Below are 20600 nucleotides of genomic sequence, written 5' to 3' on the forward strand. Positions count from 1 at the left end.
TATTCTTTCTCCTCAGCGTCATGCATCTTGGGGCTGTTGTGGCTGTTGAGAACCTGGGCATTCCATCCTGTCTAAAGCAGGGATGTAGAAATAGTGGATACACCTCCCATGAATGCAGAAAGTGTTAGTGTAGAGGACTTGCTTTGGGGGAGGGGGGCTGAGGTGTCACACTCCTTTCTTGATCTGGACCTGAGAGATCAGGATGCTTGAAACAACTGCCTTGATTTACCATTTGTAATGACTGAAGGAAATGTGATTCATGGGATTGTGCCTTGAGATAATCTCCAGCTCTAGGCCTGGTCAGTAGAGCTGTGGAGTCAGAGCGCCCAGTGCTTTTGGATCCCTTCTAAGAGGTGATGGGATTGGTTAATGGGCACGGAGATAGTTATAGAGAGTTAGGGTCACTTCCATTTAAATTATTTCTAACATACAATTTCAAGTAGAAACAGAAAATTAAACCCCCCTGGGGTTTAATTTGTTCTCTGCTTGCTAGTATCAATTTTCTGTCAAAACAAGCCATAAATAGTAGCCAAGGAAAATTTCCAGGGAATATGAGTGCACAGAGCATTTATACCTTACTGTGAATTATTCATTTTTTTCCCCTGCAGTACAGGGAATAGGATATTTAAATTTTCATAGGTGTGATGAAAAGGATATGAGAGCCAATGTAAAGGGATGGTAGCATTTCCAGTACTATATATTTTGTATCACAAATACTGATTTTCTCTCGTATTCCAGACACTGAACCAGGTCCTGGTATGTAAGACATGACCCTCACCCTCTACATGGACAGAATTCAGTTAATTAAAAAAAATACTTTAGCCATGTTCAGAGATATACATAAAGTCTACAGAGACATGGGGAAGATGTCCCTGGGGCAAAAATTAAAGAACATGCAGGAGCTATTAGTTACTTGAAGGAAGTGATGGTGTCTCATTTGGTGACTAAGTGTAGCTAGGTGAGGAAGTGTAGCTAAGTGTAGGTGAGGAAATAATCAAGGGATGTGCCGAAGATTTACCTTGTGTGAGCAGTGGAGAACATAAATGGAGATACAGAACAGAGGAGGAATAACTTTCTCCCCCACCTCTGCCAGTGTAAATCCTAACCATCCTTCTGAGACCACTGTTGCATACATTTATTCATTCAGTACTCACTCATTGAATATTATATTGTGTGCCCATTATGCCTGGAAATGGGCTAGAATCTGGGGATATCATGACTTTTAAAAACTAGAGTTGTGTTAAATTTTCCCAAGGAAAAAGTACAGCGTGCAAGGAAAGCATAGAACAACACATCGCAGGTGCTATCATCTAGCCTAGGGAGGGTGACAGGGAAGTGGTCAGCTTTGGGAAGAGAAGTTAAGATGAGAGCTGAAGGACGTATATACATTAGTCAATCAACAGGGAGGAAGCATCTCTAAAAGACTTTGTTGTGAGGGGGCATCAAAGAGCTTGGCCAGTTTAGGAAAACAGACTGTAGTTGAGGAAGTGAGGAGAGAGAGGATAGTCCAGAGATGGGCTGAATCACAGGGGTCCTAGGCTAGTGAGACAGGCAAGATCCTTAACCCTACTGCACTGTGAGTTTAGCACTGACTTTGGACCTTTTTCTAGTCAGATGTTGACTCTGACTATAGGATCACCCTAACCTGACTTGCACGCTTTTTTATTTTTATTTTTCATTTTAATTTGTTTATTTTTATTTTTTAATACTTTTTTTTCTAAAGATTTTATTTATACAAGTGCTGGGGTACAGGCCAGAGGCGCGGGAGGGTGAAAGGATTCACCAGAGACAGAGTGGGGAACGGAACAGGCCGACGGACTGAAAGCACTGCTGAGGGGAGCAGCAGGCGAGACAGGAGAGGTCTGCGGCACCATGTGGGTATCTCCCTGGCTGGCTGGGAATCGAACCTGTACTGCAGAGGCTGCAGACAGCTTCGCGGCTCTGCGCTTAACCCACTGTGCCACTGGGGAGGCCCTGCATGCTTTTTTTAATCTTCAACTCTCACAAAATTCTTCTCTCCTGCAACCTCAAATATTATATATTGCCAAACCCACAAAATAACCAACCCATTTTCTATTCTGAGGCCCATCCTTGGCTCTGCTCTTTTTACTGCTTCTGCCTCTGCCTTTACGTTCGATCACTTTGCTTCTCAAAGGCATCTCCATAAATTACAAACTTCATACATTATAAACTTGGAAATTAATATTCAAGCTAGTCGGTTTTTCTCCCACTAACTTCTCTAAAATTGTTAGGAGGACAGAGGGGTGATTTTTATTTCCAATTCATATCATTGCTATGGTTATACCACCTCATCCTCTTAAAAGGAATTCATGGGCCGAGAGGCAAATACATGAACATTAACCTTCAGGAAGTCTCAAGGACAGTGGAGAGATGGATTTTCCCCCTAATAGTCATGCTTTCTTCAGTGAAAATTCTCCCAAAAATATACTAGATGGGTCACGTAAATATAAAAAGAGTTATTTTGACTTTTGCAATGTAAAATATTGAACCCACATATGGGGATTCATTTCCTTTCAAAAACTGTTAGGATAGTCAATATACTTTTCTCCCAGCATTCAACATATACAACCCAGACTGTCTTTGTCAGTCCAAATGGAAGTCCCAGTTGCAATTTGCAATTTGATGTTAGGAAGAGTAGTGTTAGTAACAGATACTCTGAAAAAGCCTGGCATTATTTTTTTTTTAAAGATTTATTTATTTATTTATACAAGAACCGGGGTACAGGCCAGAGGCGCTAGAGGGTGAGAGAATTCACCAGAGACAGAGCAGGGAGCAGAACAGGCAGACGGACCAAAGACACTGCAGAGGGGAGCAGTGAGTGAGGCAGGAGAGGTCTGCCGCGCCATGTGGGTTTCTCCCTGGCCAGCCTGGACTCAAACCTGTGCTGCAGAGGCTGCGGACAGCTTCACCGTGCGGTGCTCAACCCGCTGAGGCCACCGGGGAGGCCTAAGCCTGGCATTATTTATATAAGTTAATTCTGTTTTTTTTCTGTCCAGCATCTTTTGCCTTCCACCATACTTCCCAGTGTTAAAAACATTCTTTTCAGTAATAATTCTGACAAGTTAGTAACAAATCCACAAATTCCTTTTCAGCAGTAGATGATTCACAAACAAGATACTGACAAGTTTTTATGATTATAGCTTCTAAATTCCTGGTCTCATAAGAGTTTTCATAGAGATTGATAGATATAAAGAAAAAGAAATAAAAAAATGAAACACAGAGATATAAATAGGCTTTTTCATTAGAATGAATGATGGGAAGAATTGACCCCACCTAGTAACACTCTTCAAATTGTGAGCTTTTTATTTCATTGTTTTTTAATCTGTGATCTCAGTCTTTATAAGAAATTTTTAGCAAAAGAGGCCCTGAGGTAACTAGGAAGATGGGTGGCTGGAAATAAATGTTTGCGCAAGCATTTATTACTCTTCAGAAATGTCCATCAGCTGAAATGCTAGTCCCATAGAACCACTTAAGTAGTGCAGAGGAGAGAAGCAGGTAGCTGTTATTAATTTTTAAGGCTGGCTGACAGCTTTCAGTCCAAGAACAAGGTTTAACTTTGCATTTTGAATAATGCAGAGTTTTTCATTATCTAGAATAGGAATCAAAATGATAAATGATATTTTGTCTGCCAAAATACTGTGACATGACATTATATATTTGCAGGTACCTTTTGCAATAAGCTTTCCAGAAGTATACTTAGACAAATTGGAAAGCTACCAGTATTTTTTTTTATGTTAAAACTTTGGGAAAATAATTCAAAGGACACATCTTCTTGACTGTGGGTTGGTAATGTCATATCCAAAGGGCAGTTTTTTATTGCACCCAAAAGCTAAGTGTTGGCACAAATCATACTAGACTATGAGATCATTGAAATTGGCTTCAGACACTCCTTTTGCTCACATCTGCCTTCTGAAGACTCTGGGACAATTTAATTACAATTGCACTTTTGATTCCTACTTCTTTCAATAAAAAATGTAAAATTACCCTCACTTGAGAACTATCAGACTAAAAGGTTTGTGATTGCTTTTCACTGTCATCTCTCTTCTAGCAGATTATCATGTCAGGTCGGGCCAGGGCATATTTACTTTGGTTTTGAGCATCAAAGGCTCTTTCTGGCTCTAAGAGTTACTTGAATGGATCGTAACGCAACTATTATATCCAGATGTCTCTCGGTAACTTAATGTATGGCCCTAATAACAAACACTAGAATTAAACCATTAATAGAATAGGCTGCTAGCAGCTGCTTCAATGCCAGTTTGATGGGCATTAAAATAGCTGATTCAGAGATTTCTATAGAGAAACTTAAGTTAATTAAGGACACCAAAGTCAATGACACTACTATATCTGTCAGTAGCAATACAATCCATATATACTGACATTATTACCCTGAAAGAAGGCTGATAGAAGGTCAAAGAACATTTAACCAATTTAGATGAGTCTTTTATTTTGCATGTCACTTTGGATTTCCAAGTTTTGCTTAAAATCAGCAGCGTCAAGGCTTTCTTCTACTAGATAAAAGAATACTATTGATCAACCTGCCTTTTTCTCAAAAAGTTAGGGCCAAGCATTAGTGTTGTTTGTGCTCCTCCAACCAGGTCAGTGAGGAGGAAAAGAAAGAGAACTCTTGGCACTTACTGAAGGGATTTATTTACAAGGGTTTCAGTTGGAATTTGCCAGTCTATGTATCAATTTTTTTTTAAGATTTATTTTATTTATACAAGAAGTAGTGTATAGGCCAGATGTGCGGGAGGGTGATAGGATTCACCAGAGACAGAGCAGGGAACAGAACAGGTAGACTGACAAACTACACTGCTGAGGGGAGCAGCGGGAAACAGGAGAGGTCTGCCGCGCCATGTGGGTTGCTCCGTGGCCGGTGGGGATCGAACCGGCATAGCAGAGGCTGCAGACAGCTTCACAGCGCTGAACAAAACCGCCTGCGCCACAAGGGAGGCCCATACGTATCAATTTTTGAAGTATTTGTTCAGTCCCAACTCTAATAATTTCTTTTAGGTCCCAATTCCAGGCAAATTTGTTAGTGCTTCACGAGATGTTTTTGGTTCGTCAGCCTCATAGCTGTAAGTCAGAAAACTGCTGCTGACTTTCCAAACAAAACTGCTGCTGATTTTCCAAACATTTCTTAGACACATTGCGGGACTACTAATGGAACCCCTGAAAAATAGACTTTTTGAAGTTAACCTCAGTGTGGGAAGTGTTGCCATTACAACTGCACTTTTGAAATGCCACAAACTTTCTGGCTCATTTAGCATTAAAAAAATTCCCAAACAAACGATGCAGCATGTTTGCATGTTTTCGCTGCCTGATGAGTTTAATCAGAGTCTAATATTTCCTCCCCTTGGTCAAGTAAACTGAAGTGAGACCTCATTGTCAACTAGCTTCCTGGTCATATATCACCACATCTAGTTGGTGGCAGGCATTCCTCAGCCCTCTTTAGAATTGTGTTCTAGAAAGAAGTTATAATGGCTAGCTTAACACCCCTCTGAACTGTACAATTCAGACGGTAAAGTAACCTGCAATGATAGATATTAACCAAGTTTTAGGAATGATTTGTTTGTCTATAACAATTTACTTTTTAAATAATTTAATATTTTCTTTAACATTATGTGAGTCCATACAGAGTTGTACTAAGAAGTGTCTTATAGGTGAATAGTTGTTCAATAAATGCCAGTTTTTGACCTATGTTGTTAAATGTTTACCCACATAACTTTAGGTCATAGGTCTTTTTTGAGTGTTCTGTTAAAATATGATTATTTAAATTTTTAACCTCTCGCAAATTCTTTTCAGCATCACTTTTTAAAAACATATCACGTTAAAATTAGTCAATTTAATTTTCTCGGAGCATTTCATATAGTTTACATGCACACAGATCTTGTAATGTGTTGTCCTGATGTTATTTCTAACATATTTCTAAATTTTGCAGCCAGCATTCTTATAATTGGTGATGGATAAAAGAGCTCCTAATTTTCTACTCAGTATAATGTTTAGGTCTCTGATGAAAAGTCACTAAGACTTGATATGACAGCAAACTACAGGCTTCTGTGTCTCTGGGCATCCTGCCACACAAGTTGGGGGCAGAGTTTCAATTCTTAACACCATTTTATTCATCTGCAGGTTAGTATGTAAATGTTTGATTGTAGTTTAAATGCTGAGTTCAATCATTTTAAATTCCAAATATGAAAGATTTCATAGTTCTGTAATGAGTTCTTTTGGAATCTATATCTCTTCCAAAATAAGCTGATAGGTAGATAAAATAGTACTTACAGGTATCTTCTTCTTCCATGAAAATACTGATCACATAACAGGCATACACAAAACCAACCAACTGCAAAGGAGAAAAAAAAAAGTACTTTAAGAATTTATGTCAAATGTCCATCATTAAAGAGTTTATGTAATCTAATAAAGATTAGGACTGTAGAATAACATCTATGAATTTATAATAGAAAAAATCTTGTTATTAAATAACTTTGATATTAAGTTTTTTTTTCATTTTCACTTACCTTTAATAACTTTCTAAAAATAGGTAGAAATTGTTAAAAAAACAATTACTAGATATTCTACCTAGATTTTGATTTGGAATTTACATTTCTTGTATTTAAGATTCACCACAGGTGATTTGAAACATATATTTTTTAGTTTTGCCTATGTAGTAACAAGCATCATTACTGCTACATTTTAATGTTTAACATGAGGGTTAATTTATTTTTTGAAAAAGTAGTCTTATTTATTTATTTATTTATTTGTAAAATTAATTTATGTACTTGTGGGGATACTAGGATACCCCCATCAGGTATGACCACTATAGTGCACCCACCACTGAACTGCCCATTGTCCACCACCATAGCCCATTGTGTTTCCTTCCCTCTTTAATACCAGATGGTGTCACTTAAGAAAACCAAACTAAGGGTCAAATAAAGGCAAGCTTAAAAATTAACCCTTGAAAGATGGCTATAGAACTGAAGCACCCGGAGAGGGAGAAGGAGTGGTGTGGAGGGGTTGGGGTATGGGTAAGAACAAAAAAGGATAATAATAATGTTTAATAGCCATGAAATTAGTCAATCACAAATTAAATACCAATCTTCTGCTTAATAATTTAAAATGATCCAAAAGTTTAAGTTCTGTTTAAATACTAAATTGTTTTGTTGATTAAATTTGTAAGAAAATGCATTATCTTTCAGGTCATGGGTCATAAAAGAAAAGGAAAAGGAAATTTATATTTTAGATACCAGAGGTTAAGAAAATAGATTCAGACGATAAGAGTGTAATCTTTCTAGCATTTTATATTACTTTCTACACATTTTTATACTGAGAAGATTTCGATTATTTATTTAAAATTTTTCATTAGTGAGGCATTCTTATTTTACATTCTTATAAATTTCTTTCACAACATAGGACTTCTCCCTTAAGGTGTGGTGACCATAGCTTTCCCACCATGAAAGCACCCATGTTCCTCCACCATAGTCCATTTTATGCCCTTCCCCTCTCCAATTCCTTCTACCCTTCTCTCTCCTCCTCCTTCACATCTATGGTTTGCTTTCAGGGCTGTTTTCTGGTTTGTCTTTGTCTGAGCCTTTGTTTAATTCAGGAGATAAATTTTAATCTATGGAGGCAGAGACTGCATTTCCTGGAGCACAAAATCGTCAATGAATCTAGTCTGGTCTACAACTAGTCTAAAAAGAACTTTGATGAAAAATAGATATTTCAATAACAGTAATAGTATTTTACTTTTGCTTTTCTTCCCATTGTTAAAATCTGTTTCCTCTCCCTTTCCCCCTTATAAAATAATATTTAGGTTGCAGTTAGTCCCAGGATGGAAGATGGAAATTTGCAACTGTAGAAGAAGAAGATGGTGTTTGCAACTGCCTGCCCCATAGGGCTAAGACATGGATGTATGCCCTGGCCTAGGATGTGATGGATTCTGAAGAGCTCTGTTTGTGCTGTTCCGGAGTAGGACCACACCCAAGAAGATTTTTTGTAGGCAGGTGACCTCAGAAGAATGATGTTAATACTTTGGATACAGAAGGTTAGTAGGAGTGTTAAATGGCCTGCCAGAGAGGCTGTTAATCTACAGAAACAGATGAAAATGTTAACAGAGGGAGGGAATGGGTTTCAGAAAAATCCTCAAAAGCACCCTGATTGTGGAAGACTCTGCATTTTGGATCTGCTACCCCCAGAAAGCACTCTCTGCTAGATCACAACTGAGGCTGCTATGTAAAACCTTGTTCCTTACCTCTTCTCTCATGATTTTTCCTTCCACCCATGCCTGGAATGATCCCAAAGAGTAGCTAGTGAGACTATAGAGAGTTATACTAAGATGAGCATACATGTCAGCTCTGCCATTAATTCCTCCTCCCTCCTCTCCATGTGTTTATTAGTTTTGTCTTCAATCCTTGGATTTTTGCATGAAACCTATGCCATATGACCATTTTGTGAGCATTATTTTTTCTTAAAATAGGTACAGTAATCTGTAAACCTAATTCACTCAGCACACAGATTGTAATTCACCTTGACAGACTCTACTGTCCCCATTAATCCCATTATATTGTGGCGTTCCTTCTCCCTCACATACATTGCTAGTGCCACAGTAACACATACTTTCTGACACATAGTCCTTGAGAGGATATTGGATATTGCTAAAAGCCAAATTTTCTTAGTTTTTTAAAATAAAAATAAATAAAAATAGAAGGCATTTTCCACCATTATCCCAAGGATTTTTTTTTTCTTCTCATTCTTTTCAATACATGCGTTCTACTTTGGATTATTTCATGTGCCTCTTTGGAGAACTTACTTTGAAGTGACCCCATTGCTTGCAAAACAGTTCAGTGAGATCAGGTGACATGCGTTCTAATGACATAAGCATAGACATAACAGATTTTATTTGAATCTTAAAGAGACTGGACCAAATGACAGCCAAACAGATCAAAAAGTCTCCGTCTATCCAGTGTGATTAAGATGTCTGATACCTAGGTCTCTTCCTGCTTTTCTGCAAGAAGAAGGGTAACAACAGATTAATAAGTCATATTACAATGGAAAAATGTAATCTATTTTTGTTACTTTGCTTATAGGCAGAAATTAGGGGCTACATTGCTTAATTTATCTTGGAAATTGCTTATTGAGTAGTTTGACTGTAGTGACTTGATAGCTATTATGTTCCAAGAATTTTCATCAAACCCAGGAACTTGGATCTCTCAATTTCATTAAATAACACAAATCAAAATGTTTTCCTAGAGTGCTTTAGGGCCTTTGTAGGATAAAGCTAAGGCATTCATGATAGCTCAATACTACAGTGAATGTTATTTTTCTGCTGGTTAAAAAAGACTGTACTTCCTTAGAAAAAATATAGTATTTCTAATTGTAACTTTATATTTATTTCATGTAGGATAAATTATTATTCTCTGTTCATTGATGCATTTTGAGATGGGGCAGATATCTAATGTATAAACATATTATAAACCTCTTTGACAGGGAACCTATTCTGGTATCTTCAACATTAGCTCATTACATTCCATGGGTCCATCATCATAGGTTGGTTCATTGACACTTTCTGGAAGCAAGGCCAGAGGATTGCTGTAAAGGACCCTTGAAAGCAAAATCAGTGAAGTCAGAGCTGAAACATTATTCTCACATCTTACTTTGTAGAGTAAATTTGATGGGGTGAAAAAAATCCCATTCTGATAGAGAAATTATGACCTAAAACTAAGTCTACTTGACCACTTTTAGGTTTGCTTTCTAGCTGTTATACAATAAGAGTTATGAAAAATGTTAACTGCTGTGGCTGAACCATTATTTTTTTTCTTACAAACTTCTTCATTTAAGGATAAAAATCTAAGCACTCTAAGGAATCTTTATAATATCAATTAAAATTTTATTTTATTTTTTGCAGGAAACTTTTTAATGATTCTATTCCAAGTACCCTTCCTGGCTAAACATAAAGGAATTGACCAGATGGCTAACACTGAAAAATAAATGCAACTTTTATTGACCTGATTTCACCATTTGAGTAAATGCATTGGTAATTTCAGGAGAGGTTTGGTGTTATATGAGATATTGAGCAAGTTAGTAACAAAGCATGAGGAGACTAATATATATGTATTTTTATGAAGGCAAAGAGAGCAAGAGCATTTAAATAGTTTTTCAGAAATATGTTTTTGCCTAAATTTTATTTACCATATATTTTTTCCCATTAGTGTCCCCTGAATTGTGCTAAAAATAACAGGCTAACAGTTTTATGAAAAGATTCATTATTTATGGTCAACTAATCTTTGACGAAGGAACAAAGAATATGTACTGGAGCAAAGAAAGTTTGTCCAATAAATGGTGCTGGGAAAACTGTCGCCACATGCAAAGGAATGAAGCTTGACTACTACCTCACACCATGCACAAAAACCAACTCAAAATGGATTTAAGAACTAGACATAAGACCTGAAACCATAAAATACATAGAAGAAAATATAGGCGAAACACTACATGACATGCACCTCAAAGACATCTTTACAGACACATCACCCAAAGCAGTGATAGTGAAGGCAAAGATAAAGAGCTGGGACTACATCAAATTAAAGAGCTTCTGCACAGCAAAAGAGACAACAACCAAAACAAAGAGAAACCCCACCGACTGGGAGAACATTTTTGCACACAACACTAACGATAAAGGTCTGATCACAAAAATCTACAAAGAGCTGATGAGACTCAACAAAAACAAAGAAAATAATCCAGTCCAAAAATGGGCAGAAGAGCTAAAAAGAAACTTCTCTGAAAATGAAATGCAAATGGCCAACAGGCATATGAAAAAATGTTCAACATCACTTGTAATCAGGGAAATGCAAATCAAAAGTACAATGAGATATGATCTCACACCAGGGAGAATGGCATATATTAAAAAAAAACTAGCAACAACAAATGTTGGCAAGGTTGTGGAGAAAAAGGAACTCTCCTGCACTATTGTTGGGAGTGCAAACTGGTCCAACCACTATGGAGAGCTGTGTGGAGATTTCTCAACCTACTGAAGATAGAGCTTCCATCTGATCCAGCAATCCCACTCCTAGGTATTTACCCAAATGACACAGAAACAGTGATTCCAAAGGGCACCTGCACCCCTATGTTTATAGCAGCACTATTTACAATAGCTAAGCTTTGGAAACAACCCAAATGCCCAAAAATAGATGACTGGACCAAGAAGATGTGGTATACATACACAATGGAATATTACTCAGCAATCAAAAAAGATAAACACATGCAGTTTGCAGCAACATGGATGGAACTAGAAGGGATCAAGCTCAGCGAAATAAGTCAGAAAGAAAAAGAAAAATACTGGATGGTCTCACTCGTAGCAGGAATCTAGAAAACCTAAATAAGGGACCAGGAAAAAGACTAATTAATACAAAGTAAAAATCCAAATCAACAAGCAACTATAAACCAGAGACACACTCTGGGGGTGAGGGGGTGGGCAGGGAGAGAAAATATTAGGGTCAAAATAAGGGGGGGGAGCAATTGTATGGGGAATATAACCAAAATGAAAATACATATATTGTGCAAAAATGAAAAATGATGTAAGAATTATATAAAATATTAAAAAAAAAGATTCGTTACATATTTACTGAAGAGAATTGGTCAATTTATTCATTTCTCCTTTTCTAAATGAGTCTTTTGACTGACAGCATGTAACACCAAGTTCTTAATCATAGTGACAGTGCACTATCCCACTTTATTTAGCGAATTTTTCTTTTTGTCACTAAAAATGTGCATTACCCTGTTTTAAAAGAATAGAGCAATGTATAGCAGCAGAAAATTTGCCAGATCCAATTGTTCACAAATGGACATTAATAATTCCTTGGTAGATAATAAGAAAAGAATTTTGACTAGGTGACTGAAATATACAGCACCATTATCAGGAATCAGTCAGATAAAGACAAATGATACTAGAATTATTAGATCATTCTTCAGGTCCTCAGAATTTGTCAGCCATAATTTCAATATTGTAACAAAGGAATTAATTAAAATATATTTTTTACTTTTGCTTTATTGATGGGAATACTTATAAAATATTTATTTCAAAAATTACTTTTTCCTATTGTGATCAGCCAAACGGATGTTTAATTAACAATGTTATTCTCATGAGAACCTGTCTAGACACCATGTTAATTACCATTTTCTAGATGGCTGACTGTGTGTTGCTCTCCACTTCCCAAAATAAAAGTTTAAATAGTCTCTGTGGTTTTTTGTTTATCTCTGAGAAATGGAAGAAAATGTATTCTTGCCAATAGCAAAGACACACAAAATAAATGACATCAGTATGATAATCCTGATTATTTCTACTTCTAATAAAGTTTTGAGTCATTCATTTAAGACACCTTTTCCTCTTCCATGAAAAGATTCTATCTCTATAGTTATAACATTTAAATTTTCTCCTGTGTTATAAATTCTGACTGCATAAATTTCATCTTTTTTTGATATATTGAGTGCAAACTACATAAAACTAGATTTCAACACCACTTTTTGAGTAAGGGATTGATTAGTTTTTGCAAGTAGGATTTGTGTATGAGGTTGATTTGTTTTGGCCTGCAGACCTTGTATACAGATAGACAAGATTAGGTTTTGAACATTCAAACACTAGTTGATGTGTGTGTCCTTTGAGTTGTGGATCTTAGTAAGACTGACTCAGAGAAATGAGTCATCTCTAAAAGCACCTCTGTATTCAGGGATCATTTTTAAGTGAAACAGAAGGACGAGAAAAGCTCATTTAGGGAACTCAGAAAGGAGAGCTCAACCAGGACTAGGCTTACTAGTGAAAGAATTGATAGGGCAGAGGGAAGCCAGAAGGACTGTTGAACAAAAATAATTCCCCAACTACTGTCCTAAATTTTCCAGCATTTGAACCAAAGTTTAAGACTTAAAGCTTAAAAGATTCCTTAAGGGATGGCAGAAGTTTCTCTCTGTAACACATGGATACTAAAATGCTCTTTGTTAGCTAATTTTTCATCGAGTCCAAAATGGCTATAAAAAAAATCATGGCCAAAGCTGCCATGGAGTCAAGCAGAATTGACACATTTTGCTCAGTGCAAAGTTTTATCACAGGAAAATCATTAAGTTGAGCGTCGGTGAGTAAAACGCTTTTGCATGTAATTTATTTGGGTTAAGGTGTTAAATTACTTATAAGAGAAAGTAGACTTACCTAATGTCAAAAGTGTGCAGTTTGGGGGTTTTACTCTACTTATAAACTATTACTGTTTCATGGATGCTGAGTCAGAGACAAAGGACTTTATTACTCACAACAGCAGCAGCACGGACTAACTTCTTATGTCTTTGCCGCAGCCCTTTGCCCCTCGGGCCTTCATGAATCCCTGTACCCTGGGTTGTGTCCCAGGAGAGGACCATCGAGCGACTTCCATAACACAGGGATGCAAGCACAGGATAGGGGAGAATCTAATTCATGCATAAGGGTTGTTTGCTGAAAATGCAACCCTGAAAAATTTGCTCTGAAAAATAAGAGAAAGATTATAAGCTTGGAAGTTATTGCTGTATTTATAGATGGTGTTTATAGCTGTGTGACTGAATTAGATCAGTAAGGAAATGAATGAGTGAAGCAGAGAAGGGATGTGGAGATGAAGTTCTGCACCATGATGAAATTTAGGGGTTGGGGAAAGTTTAAAAAGCCAGCAAGAGAAGAAAAGGACTATCGAGAGAGATAAAAAAAAAAAAATAGCAGAAAGTGAGGGAAGTTGTGTCAACAATCTCTGATAATTCAAGGACCACGGGCACTGACTATTGACCACTGAACTGGACAATGTGGAGAACACCAGTGACCTTGGTGGGTGTTTTTTGATGGAGGGTGGAACAAAAATCTGATCAGAATGTGTTCCAGAGAAAATACAGTGTCAACAATATTTTCTAGGAGTTTTGCCAAAAAGGAGAGTGAAAAGGGAAATAGTAGCTGGAGAAAGTTGTAAGATCAGTGAGGTTTTTTTTTTCCAATTTATAATTTTAAGGTGGACTTTACCACATGTTTGCAGTTTGATAGGAATATGCTCTTCTTTAAATTACAATCTACAGTTTGGGTAATGGGAGAACAAACATTATTTTGCCTGTCTAAGCATCCATGAACTTTTTTATCTGCTTTGAAGCCCTCTACAATCCTGCTCTACCTTCTTGAGTCCACCCATTCTTATTTTTGCTCACTACCTCTTAACCCTTTCTTACATTTCTGCTTATAGAAACCCTCTCATCCTTTAAGCCGTGTTGTAAATGTCATTGTCTTTGCTCCCTCTAGTCAGTAAACCTCTGGTCTGAACTCTCTCAGCACTTATATCTCTAATGACAGCATCCAGTACTGCTTTGTGCCATGGCTGTGTTTGCATTTGTCACCCTCCCAGTAGGTCTCTGAAGCCAGAATCTACTGAGACAGCTGATGCAAAGGTAATAGGCTACATGATCCTGGCTGGTTCCTTCAGGAAGGGGACCTGCTGCTTCTTTCCCTACTTTGGCAAAGTCTTATGTTCCTCAGGGAAGACACATTTCAATATTATTTTCATCTCTCTTTACCTCCAGGCTCTTTCAAGGTGAGAGCTTTTTCTTAAACCTACTTGCATTTTTGTCACCTGGCACTTTTCTGGTACAAAGGAGGTACTCATTCAATATTTTTGAATAAGTAAATGATGAGAAGCATTGTATTTCCAGTTGAAGTAGGGAAAATTAATTTAATAAAGTAAATTAATTTTAGAATTCCAGCATATTATCAACCCTGAAATGCCCACATCATAGTGTCTCTAAGTCAAAGGAAAAGTCAACGCAGTGTGCCTCAATGGTGGCTGTCTTGATTTGATGAGTTCTATAGATTTTTGCTGCTTTGCTCTGATACTATCTGAGTTATGCAGTAAACATGAGTCAAGGGTTATACCATCTTAGATGATGGACAAAACATAAATATGTAGAAAGAAAAGGCCTATTAGGCTATTTTCACTTCTGAGTTAACTATTCATTTGATTTTTACAAGAAACCAATTATTTGAAGTATATTAGAATTAGTTTAGGTATTCCAGATACAATCTGCTTCCTTCACTGGGGAGAGGAAAGATAATATAATGGAGTAAAATTTTTTCAGTGATATATTGAAGTGATGATAAGTGATTTTGATAAGAAATGGTGGTGTTACAGCTCCTCTAGTAAGCTTAAATTCAACAGGCCCTCTTGATAACATCTCAGGATGACAGACAATAGAGTGCCCCAACACATAACACATGGAAAGAATTTGGGAGTCTCCTGACTCCTGCTTCTAGAAGGGGAGGGGTTCAACTATGTGCAATGGCTGACCCTCCCTTTTGGATTGGACAGCAGGCATGCACTGCTTTTCTAGGGTATTATTAAAAACGCCAGGATGAAAGAACAGGCAGCAGGTGGAGAGTCTCATCTCACAGCTCTTTGTGGACACATTTCTTTCTCTATGGCTCCCAGGAGGGCCTTTTCTCGCAACTGTCACCCATGTCCATCTGTTTTCTCCTGCATGCCCAGCAGAACAGAAGTTTAGGTTCTTAGGATTCCCAGGGGAAGGAGTCCTGGGAGGGACTGGCTTCTTATTTATTTGGATCACTCTGGGGAGAGTGTGAATTCTAGTAATTGCCAATCTATTTGTTTTCAATCAAGCTGCTCCTACTTTTCCTTCAGGAGTCCAGAATTAGAGTTATGTCTGTTTATGAAAGTGTCCTATGCCAAGTGAAGCTTGAAATTATTTGAAGACATTTGGTTCAATCTCCTAAGAGTCCCACTGGCATTCTGGGTTCCAAATGAATCAATGAATATGGAAATAAGTTGTTTTCTCCACGATGACCATAAAAATGCACAACAGCAACAGCATCACATTTATTTGGGCTTTGGGGATTTATTGCTCTTACGTGTATAGGAAGCACTTGTATAGACAGTCAAAATGGAAAACAAATGGCTTGCTGGCTTCCACTAAGGAAGATAAGCCTTTTAATGACATACTTTTGTGATGCAAACACTGCAAAAGCTAGCTCAGCAATATCACAGAACACAAAATGTTACTTTGACTCTCAAAGAATATTGCTCTTAAATAGTGCATTTCTGGGGCCAAGTCATGGAGGAACAACATCTTTCATAATAAAATAAAATAAAGGTACCTATTATTTAAGGAAGTCATTTCAGTGAGCATGTTTCCACACACAATTTCAGTAATTCTTCAATGGTGTCATGGGAATAGTGTGGCGGATTACAGTGTCTGAGTGTTTGAGATAATTTATAAGAAAATTATTTTCCATTGAGGAAAATTTCATCCAGTTTTTATCTATTTTTCCATTCCCAATGTAAACTAAAACAATTTATAAATATGTGAGAATACCAGAAACATAATGTGGACATAAAAAGTTGCTTTTATGATAGAGCCGGAATGTGACTGGTAAGGTCTTGGGTGAGTATACATCTCTCTCTCTACCGAGACTTACACATAATCTGGGTTACATCACACTCTGTCTCCTCCACACCTGCCCATTTATGTGGAGCCAGGGTCAGCTAACTGGAATAGACACTGGGGTTGGGCAGGAGCCTTCTTTGATGGGTTTCAGACATACTTGTTTGCCTCTTTCTCCTGTTTCTTAAACTCTTGACTTCACTCTCTAACAACTCAAACCTCTGTTCTTATGAATCATTTTGAATCTGCTGTCTGGATTACTAGAGCATACAGACTCTTTGTACCCACCCCTTTTATGTTGGGGCATCTCATTGTCTCAGGAGTGTGTCTCAGGGACATTTTTGCTGATGTGCCTTCAAATCCACTGTGCCTGTGGACCATGCAACCCAGGAGTGTGAGCAGGCATTTAGAACAGATATTCTCCGAACACCCACTGGAAGACTGAGGATGGCAGAGAAGCCATGTTCAGCCCCTTATGCTTAGGCTGTCAGAACATGCCGATCACCCCTCTACTCACTGCCTTTCTGTTTCTCACTGAGGACCTGGCTCAACCAGTAATTGATCTATTGGGAAACATCTGCAAATGGCAATGCCTGGAGCCCTGTCTAAGGGGGACACTGCTCTTACCTCCCAGTGACTATCGTGTAACTTCAATAGACTGCTCAGCTGTTGTTGCAGGTGGACTTGTATAAGGATATGTAGAGCTTATAGCGCTCAGCAGAACCAGATACAAGAAAGCATTCCTTTGCATATATTTGTTTGTGGAATTTGAGGGAAGACATTTTGAAATAAGGAAGCCTGCTTTCTCTGTGATTAAATGGGATTTTCACAAAATTGTCCATTTATTTGAGGGACATATTTGATAGCCACACCTGGTAAAATATTGCAGATGCAATGATTACTTGCCTGAATTAGAAGATGCAGTCAATTTCACCTAATTCTATCTCTTTGAATGGCAGTCAGAATGGGGCTGATGATGCTGTGGTCCAGTTCAGTGGCGGTCCCATAGAATTCTGTGTGAGAAGCTACCAGTCTTTGTAACAAATGCACCTTTGAGTGAAGTCAGCTGTGTAACCTGTGTGATGGCCATTCTTCATCACTGCTACAGAAGATCACCATTTGGGGTTGTGGGTAAAGGAAGTTCCAATATCCTGGCCTACCTGATCTCCCCTGACGGCCTTAGTGAAATAAATCCCGAGTTCTGCCACTGTACCTATGTAGTGTTCCCCCACCCTACTTGGTCATGAGCCTCTGTATATCTTCTTTCCTGACTTTTAGAATAATATCTCAGTCCCTAGGTCTGATGGTGTACCTAGCATTCTTGGATTCTTAGAGTTCTAGCTAACATTTAGAGAATGAACATGAGGTCACTTTTGCTGCCAGTGTTGCTCTCTGTACCCAGGTGTCATGACACATTTCTTGTTCTTAGGATCCAGTATAGTTTACCCTTAGTGGTTATGGTTGTCGCAATAGCTTCATGGTTAGCAAGGTCTCAGTTCAAATTTTGTCTTGTCCCTATTATTTGAGTGACTTTTAGCCAAGTATTTAGCCTGTCTGAGCCTCAGTTTCTTTATCTGTCATAGGGGAATAATGATCATATTACTTCATTGATTTTTGTGAGGATTATTGAGATAATGAGTACGTAGTGCTCAGCTGGAAACTATTCTGGACACTAACCAACCACTAATTCATTGAGTCTTTATAACTCTAAAAGCCAAATTCTATTATTAACTCCCTTTTGTGAAAGAGAAAATTGGGGCACAGAGGTTAATTAACTTTCCCTCAAATCACTCAAGTAGGAGTTGACACTCTTGCTCTTTAGCCCATAATGCTGACTCCTCCCCTTACTACTGTTCTATAGGTAGTTATTCTACAAGCCAAAGCTGCATTTACTTAGTGTCCCCAAGAAGATGGTAAAAAATTTTTGAGTAAGCCTTCCATACAATTAAATTTATCCACCTTCTCACTCAGTACATCAATCACCACATGCTATGTACTTTTTAAGTGGTGGTTTAATCTTTGAACAACACTTTCAGAGTACAAAATTTAAGCCAAAAGAATAAAATAGCCCCAGGATACTTATAACTAATTATCCAGAATTTTTAGATGTTAAATTTTTTTACTGAATACTTTTTCAATCCAATAGGCTGCAATCATCATTGTTCATTATAGTATGTTGAAATCAATAGAAAGGAATTTTTTCACTAATGATACCCATTTTCTTATCTTTTCTGTGATGACTTTGGAATAAACCCAGAAATATATGGCCATGAATTTGTCTTTCTAATATTAGTGCCTGTCTGGGTGTAGACAAAATCATTATCACTAAAGTATTATAGAAAACTGCTTTGTTGAAATTCAGGTGCACCACATATTTGCAATGAAGTACAGTCTAACAATCATGAGCAAAAGTGAAATGAAGTTAATTCACTATGACTTAAATCTTAGAAAGTCTATAATGACCTCTAGGGGTCTATCATCTTGTTACTTAGAGCCCCTAAATAATGTATGTAACAATCTGTTCCATTTGAGGATGGTGGAAGGAAGGCATTATATTTTCTGCTCTATAATTTGTTGAATGCATTTTTTTTTTTTGGAAGAATAGGTCAGTTGCCTTGGTTCAAGGAAGCAAGCTTAAAAACACCACCTGTCAAACAATTTTGGTACTCTATTGATGAAAGCTGGTTGTGTGATTTCTGGAGGATGAAATCTGTGCAGTACATGCAACAGCCAAGTTGTTACAGTCCAACTATTTGAAATAGAGCCACGCATAACCAGTGTGGTCAGTGGGAACTGTGGGTTTTAAGAGAAATGTCTGTGTTTTTATGGTGCCAGAACTGACTCTTAGTAACCTTGGTTGCCGGAGGGCTGTCCTTTAAGGGTAGACCTGTCATTCTTGGGTAAAGAATGTTCATACTTAACTAAACTCCAGAAGGAATTTGGGGATTGAAATATTACTCAGAAAGGGTATATAGGTTGGGTTAGGATGGTCAGGCTGAAAGTGGGTTAAAAATTATTTTTTCAGCTAATTTTTTTGCATTAAAATATTTTACTTCAGGAACCCATGAAATTTGTCTGTTTTAAAGATCTGAATTATATTTTAATTTAAAAGTCTTTGCAGACACACTGCTCTGATAAAAACGCTTAATAAAAAACAGGTTATATTTGTGCAGTTGTGAGTGAAAATAAACAGCACCTCTGCTCCATTTCAGGTATTTGCAAATACCTGAGATTTTCACATGTTTGTGAGATACCATTATTTTTCTTTTGTGGATAAAGAAACCAGAATAACTTGTTTCAGTTTACATAGCTAGATTACAATGGAATCAGGGATCAAATGCAAGGCTTTAGTCTACAAAGCCTACCCCACTGACACAGCTCCAGCTGGCTCCACATTCACTGGGCAAAACCTAAGATGAAGAAGTTGGCTAGATGAGAGATTCCCCACTGACTCAGGCACTGTGGTATCTCACTTGATGCTGTCCTGCCAGCAAGTCCATTCTTACTCATTGATGGACCAAAATAAGCCCCAATCCTATATCAGCTCTGTTTCTTTCATATTTTTTGTGCTCTTCTTGAGTAAAAAGTAGACTAGAACTATACTGCTCAGGCCCTACAAATAAAAACAAATCAGGGGGCCTCCCTGATGGCGCAGGGGTTAAAGTCTTAGCACTATCAAGCTGTTGTCAGCCACTGCAGCACCAGTTCGATCCCCAGCCAGCGAGCTAACTCACATGGCACAGCAGACCTCTCCTATCTCCCCCACTGCTCCCCCACCAGTGTGTTTCAGTCCATCTGCCTGATCTGCTTCTCACACTGTCTCTGGGGAATCCTCTCACCCCCCCCAACACCTATGGCCTACACCCCAGTTCTTGTATGCATAAATAAATAAAAAAATCTTAAAAAAAAGAACAAATCAAACTTATTTAGCTTCAAACTTGGCCTTCATCTCCATTCTCAAGTTTACTCAGTTTCAACTTTAGCCTCAGCTTCATTTTGGGTTGTTGGCAAGTTGTATTCATCTCTAGTTATAATTTTTAGGGATTCTTCTAGATAGCATTAAATCTAGAGAGCCACTGGCTTCCTCTTTACCCATAGTGGCAAATCAATTTATTTTATTCATTCAAATAAAGAGAATACATTAATAG

At 37.7% G+C, this 20600-nt stretch overlaps 1 protein-coding gene across 4 annotated transcripts in view; it reads right to left on the reverse strand.

Moving 5' to 3' along the window:
- NKAIN3 (sodium/potassium transporting ATPase interacting 3) overlaps positions 1-20600 on the reverse strand; it is a 749694-nt gene that overhangs the window by 148182 nt on the left and 580912 nt on the right. For all 4 annotated transcript variants that reach the window (XM_054692230.1, XM_054692226.1, XM_054692229.1 and 1 more), the window contains exon 5: positions 6301-6361. In XM_054692230.1, the coding sequence (XP_054548205.1) occupies positions 6301-6361 (61 nt within the window). The remainder of the gene's footprint in view (positions 1-6300; positions 6362-20600) is intronic.

The sequence above is a fragment of the Talpa occidentalis genome, unplaced genomic scaffold (genome assembly GCF_014898055.3).
Source record: "Talpa occidentalis isolate TD23 unplaced genomic scaffold, MPIMG_talOcc4v2.1, whole genome shotgun sequence".
Lineage (NCBI taxonomy): Eukaryota > Metazoa > Chordata > Mammalia > Eulipotyphla > Talpidae > Talpa > Talpa occidentalis.